At 43.0% G+C, this 12,748-nt stretch overlaps 1 protein-coding gene across 1 annotated transcript in view; it reads right to left on the reverse strand.

The window, feature by feature from the left end:
• The window catches only part of LOC111157247 (mitochondrial calcium uniporter dominant negative beta subunit), a 98,269-nt gene that overhangs the window by 2,671 nt on the left and 82,850 nt on the right, over nt 1-12,748 (reverse strand). Inside the window, exons 4-6 of the mRNA XM_022518523.1 lie at nt 10,345-10,449; nt 1,905-2,065; nt 344-547 (exon numbers count right to left, since the gene is read on the reverse strand). Of these exons, the coding sequence (XP_022374231.1) occupies nt 344-547; nt 1,905-2,065; nt 10,345-10,449 (470 nt within the window). The remainder of the gene's footprint in view (nt 1-343; nt 548-1,904; nt 2,066-10,344; nt 10,450-12,748) is intronic.

Below are 12,748 nucleotides of genomic sequence, written 5' to 3' on the forward strand. Positions count from 1 at the left end.
AAACTGTTTTGGCAAAATAATCATGCAATGAAAGCTAAAGTTACTGAGTGTTTTTGCAATACGTATTCAATTTTATTTCTAAAGACACAGAACACAATTTGATGTGTTTATCTCCATGGAGAAATTTGTGAGTTGTACTATTTATTTCTCTACAGAGGTTATCGGTTTTCTGTGCTGTATATGCGCTATCCTTGTGAAAAACAACAACAGAATTTATCAGCTTATACAGACCCAGAGAGCAATTCAGTAAATAAAAAAAGTTTTATTGCTCATTACTTCAGTTGGATATGGAATTACTTGCAAAACATGTTCTAACTTACCATTTTCCTAACAAACTACTCACCTGGCGAGTGACGATAAAGTATGCAAAAAAGACCATGGAATTTGCAAATGTGATGAAGTATGTCACCGGTTCCATGATATCCCAGGAGTACACCCACCAAGTGAGCCAGGCCAACGCCCCGCCCTGAATGGACAGCAAGGCTAACCCGGTCCACAAAAGTCCACTGGTTTTGGCTTCTGAGCGAGCTTCGATGCCAGCTTTTATCTAAGGGGCAAAATCAGCCTGGTTCAGCTTACAGGGTACCCAGTCACGGGGAAAGAAAAAAAGGAACAAAAGTAAAGTAACACCTATCTGATTATATTAATGAGGTCTGATTTAGGGACAAGTTATGAAACAGACACATTCATGAGTGATCACTTATTTCCAATTCAGTTCATTAAATGAGCCATTTTTTTAATATAAATGTAATATCTGCTTGTGGGGAGAAAAAATTAAGTAGTATAGAAGGGTATACAATGGAAAACTCAAGACGCTGTCCTCTGAAGCCTGAAATGATAGGCCTATTCTCTCTGACCCAGCAACTGCGCTTCTAGCAATGCGTCCTGTAGGTAGCCTTGCTCACACACGGTCCATTTCAGGTGCTCAAGAGTAAAAGACTAACACTTGTGCCTACATCTACCAAGCTATTATGCAGCAGTATCGAGGAAACTATGTACCTATGCAGAAATGCTTCCAGCATACACTGTTGGTGAAAAAAGGGGAGGGAGAACAGTAGATAACAGTGTATGCCCTTTTCTGAAAAAGGGAACAAAATAATGTATTTGACTTGTGTATACACAGATGAAGAAAATCTAAAATGATCCACGGGCGTGGGGATATGGCAGTAGGAGGAAAACTTTCCACTGGCACCTTTCCTGATTTTAAAATCTTAATACGAGTAAATATATCACCAACTTTTTAAAAAGTGAAAAATAAAAATGTGGGTACACACAATCCAACAAATAAAATTTCAAAGTCCATCACCCTGCCATCTCCTAGGTATCCTTAGACGATACTATTAAAAAAGTTTATTTCCAGAAATTTCCTATTCAGATACGAGGATACACAGAAGACACCCATCCGGTTTTAAAAGAGGGGATCGGAGGTTTAGGAGACGCTGTTTTTTCCCTTAAAACAGACTCCAACCCTGTCTCCCCCAAAAAGTTATTATTTTTTCCCCTCCATCAGTGATTAACTTCGGATGTTAGGAAGCCATTGCTAACTTTCCAGCTGTCTGTATGGTAAGCAGAGCTGGGGCCATGGGCCTGTTCTCCCAAAAAGAAACCAGGAATGCTGCAGCTGGTACATCCAGGCCCATCTGATCCTCATTCACAGAGACAGTGTGGCCAGTGGCGGAAGGCAGCGCGCACACTGTTCAAGATGGAGGCTCCAGCGGGGCCGCCATGCACTAGCTCTGCACCTTCGCTGTCTCTGCGCCTGCGAGGCAACAGTACACACAGGCTCACTGTGAGGACTGAAGGAGAAAGCGAGCCTATGTAGGGCGTTCCCCAAAACGTTCACTTAGCAAGCGCTCAATCAACAGTATTATTTTCAAAGAGCCTCAACGGTGATGCTTCCTAACCTGTTCAAGAGGCTGCAGCTGTCCCTTCAGGTGGTCAATTCTCTCCAGTAAGTGGTGCTCTCTCTTTTCCTGAAACTCTTCTAAGTGCAAAGCCGTGAACAGTCTGTGAACCAAGGATTTCACATTGTCCATCTCTGTAGCATGCTCCATACTCAGTTTCTCTGAGAGAAGACACAAAGGATACGTAAGGCAGTTACCACACTTCTTCCTCCAGGCTCTCCGAGTCCAGGGAACCCAACCTGTGTGCCCGTGGCTGGCGGCCTGGGCACTCCAAGCCCTAGGGAGGCATCTGGGATTGGCCTTTCTTCTTGTCTCAGGTGATTTGTCCCTCCCACAGAAACAAAGCCAGGAATGACAAATTATTAGACAGTAGGCTTAAACTTCATTATGTTTTTTTCTTTTTTTTCTTTTGTAATATGACTTTACTGTTTCATTAAAAATCTTCATATAGGAAAAGGTAGCCATCTATCAGAATCCAGGTGCATGCCTCACCTTGTTTGTAACACTTTACAGTTTATGTGTTCATTTTGTCATTGTTTCAAGTTTTTATTTAAATTCTAGTTACTTAACATCTAGTGTAATATTGGTTACAGGAGTAGAATTTAGTGATTCGTCACTTATGTACAACCCCCAGTGCTCATCACAAGTGCTCTCCTTATGGTTATTTTTACACCTGACTTCCACCTAAGATCCCTCCCCACTTAGACCCCAGCCATCTAACCAAAAATTACTTTAGGATGCACGGGGAGGGAAGCTGGTATAAAAACATGTAAATGATAGTATAATACGTATAATATACATTTTGAAAAGCAATTAAAGTGTAAGTTCTTTTCAGCAAAATGTAGGTCTGAAAGGAGGTTCACACTGAGAAGAAAGGAAGTCAGTTCCTAAATTATTAACAAAGTTCTTTTGCCTATGGATTTCTTAATCCTCCTGCCTCTTTGGATCAATAAACTCCCACAAACTTCCACAAACTGGGTTGCAGTGCTCCTTTCCTGAGGACACAACTGTTGCCCAGCACTACAGGAGAACTGGGGCCGGGGGCGGGGTGCAAGGCGGGACAGATCTGCCGGCCAGTCATGCACACCTGCTGCCTGGGGAGGCTTAGGACCCCAGGTTAAGGACTAGCTCTGTGAGCCTCCAGTGAGCCTCCAGCGCCAGCAGGGCTCCAGTCTTTTCCCTTTTATCTCCACACAGCCTCCAAGACATTATCGTGGTCTTTAATCCCTTCTACATTCCAGGCTACAGCTGCCACGAAGAAGTGAGAAGTCGAAGTTCCCTTCCTTCTAGGCTTCTGAGATTTGTAGAACAGTCAGAGCCCTTTTGTTTTGATGGGAAATGTAATGCTATTTAAAAAATCTAAAATAAAGAAAGAAAGAAAGAAAGAAAGAAAGAAAGAAAGAAAGAAAGAAAGGTCTACATATAGAAGAAAGGTACAGATGGGACGCAATTCTGTCCCTAGCTGTGGAGCATATCCAGGACAGACAAAGCCAGACGCTAAAGGGATCAAGACAGATTTTAATCAGTAACCACTGCGATGAGGGAGAGGCTAAAGGGTGAACTGAGCTCAGATTTCTGTTTGTGCAGAGGTGGCTGCTGTTTTCAGGGACAGGGGAAGGGGGGGTTGTCAGGGGCTTAAGCAGAGTCAGGGAAGGGGAAATCTACAAAAATCGGGCGTGAAGGTTGTTGGTTAATGTGACTAATGTTTGTGTTGTTGATGCGCACATAGGCGGAAGAGAAACCAACAGAGGGCCCCATGCAAGTCCGAGCAAGGCAGCTACCCAGCTGGCAGGGAGAGCAAGAGTTCCCTCCCTGGAGGTCAGCGTTTCAAAGAGGAGTTTCTCAGGTCCTTGAGACGGCAGTTCCGGACGGTAGAAGCTGTACACTTCAAAGCCACTGAGAATGGATTTATAATTGCAAGCTTTCCCAAGTAACTGCTGTAAGAGGGGGTTCAGGGACCTGTCTGCCGATCACCAGGTTTTCCCTGAACAAACAGGAAGTTCTGCCGACAGTGTTGCACTTTCCCAGACAAGAATTTTAGGAGGGCTGTAGTCTAATCCTAGGGATACGCCCTTGAGCTGCAGAAACCACGCAGGTGTCTGTTCAAGTCTCTTAGGGGCAGTGGGTGAACAAAATCATTTGTGTGGAGAATCTGAAATCTTTTTTCTAGGTCAAGGCTGAGGTCTAGTCAAGAAGAGGGCTCAGAGGTGCCTGGCTCAAGTATGGTCAAAGAGAGGATCTTTGCTATGTGACACGAAATGTTTATCTGAGTTCAGTGACAAGCTATCATCTTTCAGAAAAAATGGTACAGCAAAATTTGTATGTTGTATTACCAATGCAAACATTTCTCTAAATAAATAAACATTTGTCTGTGTTATCACCTAACAAAAAACCAGAAGCTGTTTATTCCTTTTAGAAGTGTCTTCAATGAGGATTTTATTTTCATATCCTAAATTTTCAAATCTAACTTGGCCAATACTTTTAGAAAAGACAGAGTTTAAATACATTTTTTAACTCCAAATTTATAATATTACAAACTGAATTTTCTATCAGTCCAGTATAATTCCTCTGTCATCTTTCTTCCGACTGTATCTCCTGTGCCCATTAGCTGAATTCCCTCTGTGAGACTGAGTCAGTCCAACTCCGTGTTCAGAGAGGAACCTGGTAAAACGGAGGCCAGGGAGGCGTGGGACGCACCCGGAGCGCAATCTCAGCAAACCGCCCCTCCCGGGCAGGGAGAAGGCTCTCCTCCCAATGAGCAGGCAGGAGGGAGGCCTCAGTTTAGTCCCCAGGGACCTAAGGCTTGTGACAAGTTGGGGCTTGCAGGAGAGGAAAGTCAAGGAGAACAAAGAGATGCCCTTGAAAAAAAAAAAAAACATTTATTTCCACTTGTTTCCTCAAATACTCAACCCAGAGAAAGGAAGCAGAAGGCCTTCCAGAGTACTGGGGACTCACTGAACATGAACGTTCTACCTTCACAGGGATTTCCCTTTCTGTATTTCTCAACTTCCACCATCCTTCTCCCTTTGAGGTTAAATACTGCCCTGATTTTTAAGAAGAATTAACAGTAGAAGAAAGTTCACAGCTGTTGAAAGGACGGATTCATTTTAATTTCTCTATTCTTGTTTGTGTTAGAAAATTCTGTAAAATTTTCAAACACACAAAATTTAAAAATATATTTTTCTTTTCAAGGGATCTTCAGAGAAGTGGCCGACACCAACTCTGGGGTACAAGATCAGCCTGGACCACCTTACACCAGAAAATCAGAAAAAGCTTGAAATAAAAATGGAGGCAAGTCACAAGATATGGGAACCCTGGTGTTCAACTGTACCAGTTAACCACTAGTGGGAGCCCCCTTAAGTTCCTTGGGACTTACTCCCATTTCTTCATTGTTAGCATTTATTCCTTTTTAATCTAAATCCCCTCCCCTACCCTATCCCCTTCTCATCGGCACCTACTGAGAATTCTTGGCTGAGGCAGAATTGGGAGAATCTGGCTGCAAGAGGACTTTTGGATTCCCACAGCCCTCCCCAACATTTACCAGTTAACACTGAGCATCCTAACTATGAACAAGAGCCTTCCCTTATTTATTGATCTATTTATTTTGCCATCTATTTATTAAGGCACAGACTTAACTAATTCCCTCCTGCTGCAGTCTATGTTCACAGCTTACTGGGAACAGAAGCCTCCCAAGCCAATGGTGGCAGGAACACTTAAACATAAATGGTGATTTGCCTGAGGCTCGGCGTGGACCAGTTTGAGAACAAAAACACATTCGTGAGTTTTACTTCCAGGAGCCCTACCAGGTTCTCACAGTGAAGGTCAGAGATCGCACATAACTTGGTGCTTGGAGCAGGGAGAGGGGAAAAGTAACCATTCTGAATCAGCCCCCAGCATAACTTTCTCCACAGCAAGGAAACAGCTTCACCAGATCCTTATCTGGCTTGGGAGAAGGTCAGCCAGCCGACTGCGGCCCCCCTCTAGCCTTCCCGTCTCACATAGGGGAGGGAAAAATAAAAAGGCTAAGAAACTCTTCTCAAAGTTGCAGCCCAGGAATTCTGGCTAATACAACACCCGCAATTCAACATAGGTTTATAGGATACTTCTCCCCTTACCCCCAAGACCTTACAACTACATCACCAGGCCTGCTGTTTTGTGCAAGACGCAGACTCCAAAAAAGAATTTCCAGGGAAATCCAAAGACAACAGGGAAGAGAAAAACAAGGGCACTAGAAGAAACTCAAGTCTCTGATACCTACCACTACTGCAAACAGCAAGCAGTCTCTTCGCCAGACACACACATAATATACCTCACATCGAACACCTACTTGCTTCAGCATCTACTACCCAACACATCATGCCCAACTTTCAACAAATAAGTATATGACAAGAGAAAAAAAAAAAGCAAGAAGGCGTAACATATTCAAACTGCAGAAAATCAAAGGTAAAGAAAAAAAACGTTAAAAGGAACCAGAGGAAAGAATGCCTTACCTACCAAAGAACACAAATAAAAATTACACCTGACTCCTGGAGACGACACCAGCAAGGAGGAGACAGAGGGAAACTCACCATTGAGAGTGATAAAAGAAAATTTCAACTTCGTGTCTTAGGACCTACACTTTACCATTGAGAGTGATAAAAGAAAATTTCAACTTCGTGTCTTAGGACCTACACTTTACCATTTACCAAGGTCAGAACGACTTGGCAAAACCTCAAAGCAGGGTCTGCTTCTGCCCTCAGCACATGCTGTACATCTGCTTTGTTAAAGAAAACAACCCAGGGGCACCTGGGTGGCTCAGTCAGTTAAATGGTTGCCTTTAGCTCAGGTCATAATCCCAGGGTCATGAGACTGAGCCCCACATAAGGCTCTCTGCTCTGCGGTGAGCCTGCTTCCCCCTTCCCTCTTCCCCCTCCCTCTCTGCCTACTTGTGGTCTCTGTCAAATAGACAGATGAAATCATAAAAAAAAAAAAAAAAAAAAAAAAAGAAGACAACCCCAAAAGAGCATTTTGAACTCAAAAGAAAAAGGAAGAAACTTCCCTGGCTCACATAGGATTAAAGTCCAACAGCTCTGAATATACTAGAAACTTAATGTCAGCAACTTTCTGAAATGTCCTTGGTCTAATGACCTGTAACTTTTTATGCAAAAAAAAGTAAATAACCTGCAGCAAATGTCCTTTGACACAGCACCATCTGCTTTGTGAAGACTGCATATCCTGGGCAGCTGTCTTAACCTGGACTCCAATACAATCCTCCTCCTTCTAGAAATTCTAAAAGGTGTGTTCATTTTATGTCAATGTGAGGGGAAAAAAACACAAACCTAGAATTCTGTAGCCCACCCAATTATTCTGCCAAAGTGGAGAAATGAAGACTTTCTCAAACAAAAGTTGAGAACAAAAAATGGGGCCAGTAGCCCCGCCTAGTGAAAGCTGTTAAAAGTGAAGGGAGGACAATGATGCAAGGTCAGAAACCCAGATCTATGTAAATAAAGGAACTATGTTAAAGAGGGAGTAAGGGAAGACAAAATTAAAACTTCTATTTCCTTTCGCTTATTAACTGATCTAACAACAGTCTGTTCAAAGTAATACCAGCAAAAATGTATCCAATGCTTATATGTACATGTTTCGTATATCAACAAGTGGAATTTGGAAATTAAAACATGTTACCATTTATATCAGCACCTAAAAAACTGAAATAGGTATAAATGTAACAAGCTACGATCAAGATCCTTATAAGGAAAACTATAAAATTCTGGTGAAAGACATCAAAGAAGAACTAAGTAAATGGAGAGATACTCTATGTTCATGGGAAGCAAGACTCAACACTGACAAGATTATCAGTTCTTCCCAAATTTATCTATACATTCAACACAGTCCCAATCAAGATCCCAGGAAGATACTTTGTTGATATCAACAAACGGATTCTAAAGTTTACATTGGAAGTCAAAAGACCTAGACTAGCCAACTTGGTATGGAAGAAGAATGAAGTCAGAGAACTGACTCCACTCAATTGCAAGACTTACTATAAAGCTACAGTGGTCAAGAGAGCCTGGTATGGTAAAAGAATACACCAGCAGATCAATGAAATCGAACAGAGAGCCCAGAAACAGACCCACATAGAGTCAACTGATCTTCGACAAAGGAGCAAAGGCAATACAGTAGAGCGAAGACAGTCTTTTCAACAAAGGTGCTGCGAGAATTAGACATTCTCATGCAAAAACAAACAGAAAGAAAGAATCTAAATTCAAACCTTATACCCTCCAAAAAAATTTACTCAAAATGGATCATAGACTTAAATGTAAAATGTGAAACTATACAACTCCTAGAATATAGGAGAAAACCTAGATGATTCTGGCTATGAGGATCACCTGATATATACACCAAAGGTATAGTCCATGAAAGGAATAAATGATATACTGGGCTTCATTAAAACTAAAATGTCGGCTCCACAAAAGACAATGCCAACAGAATGAGAAGACAAGCTACAGATTGGAGAAAAAATATTTGCAAAGGAGAGATCTGATAATGAACTGTTATCTAAAATGTGCAAAACCTGGGCACCTGGGTGGCTCAGTGGGTTAAGCCTTTGACTTCAGCTCAGGTCATGATCTTAGGGTCCTGGGATCGAGCCCCACATTGGGCTCTCTGTTCAGCAGGGAGCCTGCTTCCCCCTTTCTCTCTGCCTGCCTCTCTTCCTACTTGTGACCTCTGTCAAATAAATAAATAAAATCTTTAAAAATAAATGTAAAGGGGCACCTGGGTGGCTCAGTGGGTTAAGCCTCTGCCTTCAGCTCAGGTCATGATCTCAGGGTCCTGGGATCGAGCCCTGCATCGGGATCTCTGCTAAGCGGGGAGCCTGCTTCCCCCTCTCTCTCTGCCTGCCTCTCTGCCTACTTGTGATCACTCTCTCTCTCTCTGTCAAATAAATAAATAAATAACCTTAAAAAAATAATAAATGTAAAAAAATAAAATATGCAAAACCATCTTAAAACAATTTAAAAATTGGACAACCTGCTTTAAAAAATGACCCAAAGACTTGAAGAGACACCTCACCAAAGAATACAGTAAGCATCTGAAGTCGTATGCCATTAAGCAAGTACAAGTTAAAAAAAACAAGCTATTACACACCTATTAGAATGGCCAAAATCCCAAACACCGACGACACTAAAAGCTGTCAAGGATGTGGAGCAGCAGGAACTCTCACTCACTGCTGATGGGCATGCAAAATGGTACAACCACTTTGGAAGAAAGTTTGCCAGTTTCTTACAAAACTAAACATACTCTCAACATAAAATCCAGCACTCACGCTTCTTGGTATTTACCCAAATGCATCCAAAACTGATGTCCACACAAAAACCTACAAATACTACATACTGTATGATACCAACTATCTGACATTCAGAAAAAGGCAAAACTATGGAGACAGTAAACACTTTAGTGGTTGCCGATGGTTGCGGGGTGGTGGTTGGGAGGGATCAGGCAGATCACAGAGGACTTTTGGGTAGGGGAATTACTCTGTGTGATACTACAATGGTGGATATATGTCAGTAGACATTTATCAGAACCCTAATGTCAACTACGAACTTTGAGTAATAATGAGGGGCCAGCGCAGGCTCATGGATTGTAACAAATGTAGTGCCTGACAGTGAGGGAGGCTACAGGGAGGGGACAGAGTATATGGAAACTGTATCCTATCTGTTCAATCTTCCTGTGAACCTACTAAAACTACTCTGAAAAAATCAAGCCTGTTTTTTTTTTAATATTTTATTTATTTATTTGACAGAGATATCAAGTAGGCAGAGAGGCAGGCAGAGAGAGAGGAGGAAGCAGGCTCCCCACCGAGTAGAGAGCCCAATGCGGGGTTTGATCCCAGAACCCTGAGTTCATAACCTGAGCCGAAGGCAGAGGCTTAACCCACTGAGCCACCCAGGTGCCCCAGGCCTGTTTTTGAAAAAAGAGTTAAGCGCTATATGATACACACATGGATTCATGATTTTCAGGCCCACTTCTTCTTAATCCAATAATGTCAGCTTAAGCATTCAAGATCCTAATGTGAAGTCTTGTAAGTGTAAAAAAAGATACGACACTAAAAGGCCTTGTTGGGCAACAGAGAAAAGCATAAACATCAGTTCTCCAAAGCATCCTTGGTGATTTGGTCAATTAAGAAGGTTCTTATGCTTGCTCCCTGTAAAAGCCCCACAACTAAAGGGAAATGTTAAGATAATTGCCTAGCGGGCACCTGGGTGGCTCATTGGTTAAGCAGCTGCCTTCAGCTCAGGTCATGACTCCAAGGTCCTGGGATCGAGCCCCGTATCAGGCTCCCTGCTCAGCAGAGAGCCTGCTTCTCTCTCTCCCTCTGCCTGCCGCTTACTTGTGCTCTTGTCAAATAAATTTTAAAAATCTTAGGAAAAAAAAAAGATAGTTGTCTAGCTGTGTCTCTTACCTTTCTTGGGGCACTGTACATCATATGTTATTTTGTTAATGACAAGCTTAAAATCATTCATTAGCAAAATATCCATCAAGGTCGAAGCTGGAATTTCACTGCCATCTGAAAGAAAAAAATCATGTACAAAATAAGTCCTTGTTTTAGACAGTAAGAACCATTTCCCAACATACAGAGAAATATTTACTAACTCAGGTTTTTATAATACAGGAGTGGACATTTTCATGGGGCAGGGCTCTCCAATCCCCAATACTGTTCCCACGTGGAGGAATTCTCCCTTCCTGCTCTATCTCCCATTACACTGCACCAAAGAGAGCAGGCAGGGGCTCCCTCTCCCACGCTGTTAGTGGGCCTGCGGTCTAGGCAGATGTTCCTGCGGAGACTGTATCTGCAGAAGGTCAGGCTAAACTTGGGGGCAGGGACAGACTCTTCATAGCAAAGCCAGAGCAGGGGAGGTGACACTTTGAGGGGGCGGTGAGGGTGCAGGTGTCAGCAGCAGAGCCCATCGGGTGGATCCTAGGCTAACCTGGTCTTTGGTCTGTCCTCCCTTAGTTCCTGCCTTCTTCTGAGCCTGACTTTCTGTCTATTCCAATCTCCAGAGCCTACTGACCGGCTCCGCTGCTCAGCCAGAGTCCTTATCTGCTGCTGGTAGCTAAGCCCCTGACTGGCATGTGCAAGGCACACAAGTAATCACATTTAAAACCTGTTAATTATTAGAGGAGACTGACTGGTTCAAACTTGATAGCCAAACAGCACCACCAACCACTACCACACAGGGCTCCCTGATGTTCTAGCTGGGTTGGGGTGGGGGGGCAGTGTGAGGCAAATCTTCCAGGGGCTGGGCGGGGTGGGTGATGGCAGGGATAGTAATAAACGTAATTAAACCTAAGGAGTCAGTCAGCATGTGTGTGGTTTTTACGGAGGTAAAAAATGGTAGGAGAGGGGCGCCTGAGTGGCTCAGTGGGTTAAAGCCTCTGCCTCCGGCTCAGGTCATGATCTCGGGGTCTTGGGATCAAGCCCCACATCGGGCTCTCTGCTCAGCGGGGAGCCTGCTTCCTCCTCTCTCTCTGCTTGTGATCTCTGTCAAATAAATAAATAAATAAAGTCTTTAAAAAAAAAAGAAAAAAGAAAATGCAAAGACTTTAGAACATTAAAAAAAGAAGAAGAAGAAAATGGTAGGAGAGATTCTAATAGTAATTTCAAATATCCTAGGAACAATTCAGGAAGAAAAACAACAAAACAAAACCAAAAAAAATGAAAAACAAAAACCTCCTTGAAATTTTCAACCTCAGCGTGCTTTCGCTCAGTCTCTTAGATAGCTAGGTTTTTTTATTTTGGAACTAAACTTCAATGGAACCCAGGTGTTGAGAAAGCAAACTCATTGAACAGTAAGCAAAACACTGTCAGTGGGTGGGAGTTTCTCTATCATTGTCCCTTTCAGAACAGTCCAGGATGGGTAATTTTTGCCGCGCCGGGCATTTGCCTGGCTACATCCTACCAGAGCTACTCCAACTACATTAATATGCATGACCGCAGTAATGCTGCTAGTAAAATCAGGAAAAACCTGGTTGTCTGCCTCCCGTCTGGCTCTCTGCAGCTCTTTTGTTCCAGAAGGCAGCGAGTCAAGTCTGCACCTGGGTCTGTTCCTCGAATTTGGCTGTTTGGGTTCCTGTTCATCAGTTGGGGTGACATCATTTTCCCAGGAATTGCCAAATAATTCAACCCACACTATGGGCAAAACTGTGACAAGCAGAGAACACTCTTTTCAAGCCCAAATTAAAGGCAGGCAAATTCCACCCACAGAACCTCTCTTTTTAAAGAAGTACAAGACACCAATCACTTTATATGACTTTGAAAGTGTCATTTAAAAATTTACATTTAAATGACTTCAAACCTACTCCTTCAAATAGGGCTATAAAAAGCAATCACCTGGGTATGATTTCTCAGCCCAAGTACTACATTATCCTTTATACTAATACAGGAACGGTGGCAAATTGACGCGAAACACTCTTGAGGAGCTAATGATAGAGTCTCGAATTCTTCACCGAGTCCTGGGTGTACTGATTTAAACCCCAATAAAGTGTTTTCGCCCAGTCTAAAGAGCCCTTTTTCTCTAAGACTTCCTGTCTTTTCCATTGTGCTTTATGTTTCAAAGCTACTCACGTTTTTAGAAACAAGCAGGGTCCATGTCAATTGCCGCTTTAACCTTGCTTATTTCCCTCACTTAAGGGACACTTACTGAGTCCACACAACCAGGCAAGGGCTGTGCTCGGTGCCCCTCCAGGCACATGGGCTGGCAGTTAGCTGCCGGCTCTTAGAAGCTCAGGAAGGCAGGGGCTGGCCCAGTGCAGAAGGCCTGAGAGTATGCCATGCTCCTGGGACCATTCAGTCTAGTTCAGAGACG

Source organism: Enhydra lutris, unplaced genomic scaffold, assembly GCF_002288905.1.
Source record: "Enhydra lutris kenyoni isolate GAN:26980312 unplaced genomic scaffold, ASM228890v2 scaffoldscaffold3, whole genome shotgun sequence".
NCBI classification, from domain to species: Eukaryota; Metazoa; Chordata; class Mammalia; order Carnivora; family Mustelidae; genus Enhydra; species Enhydra lutris.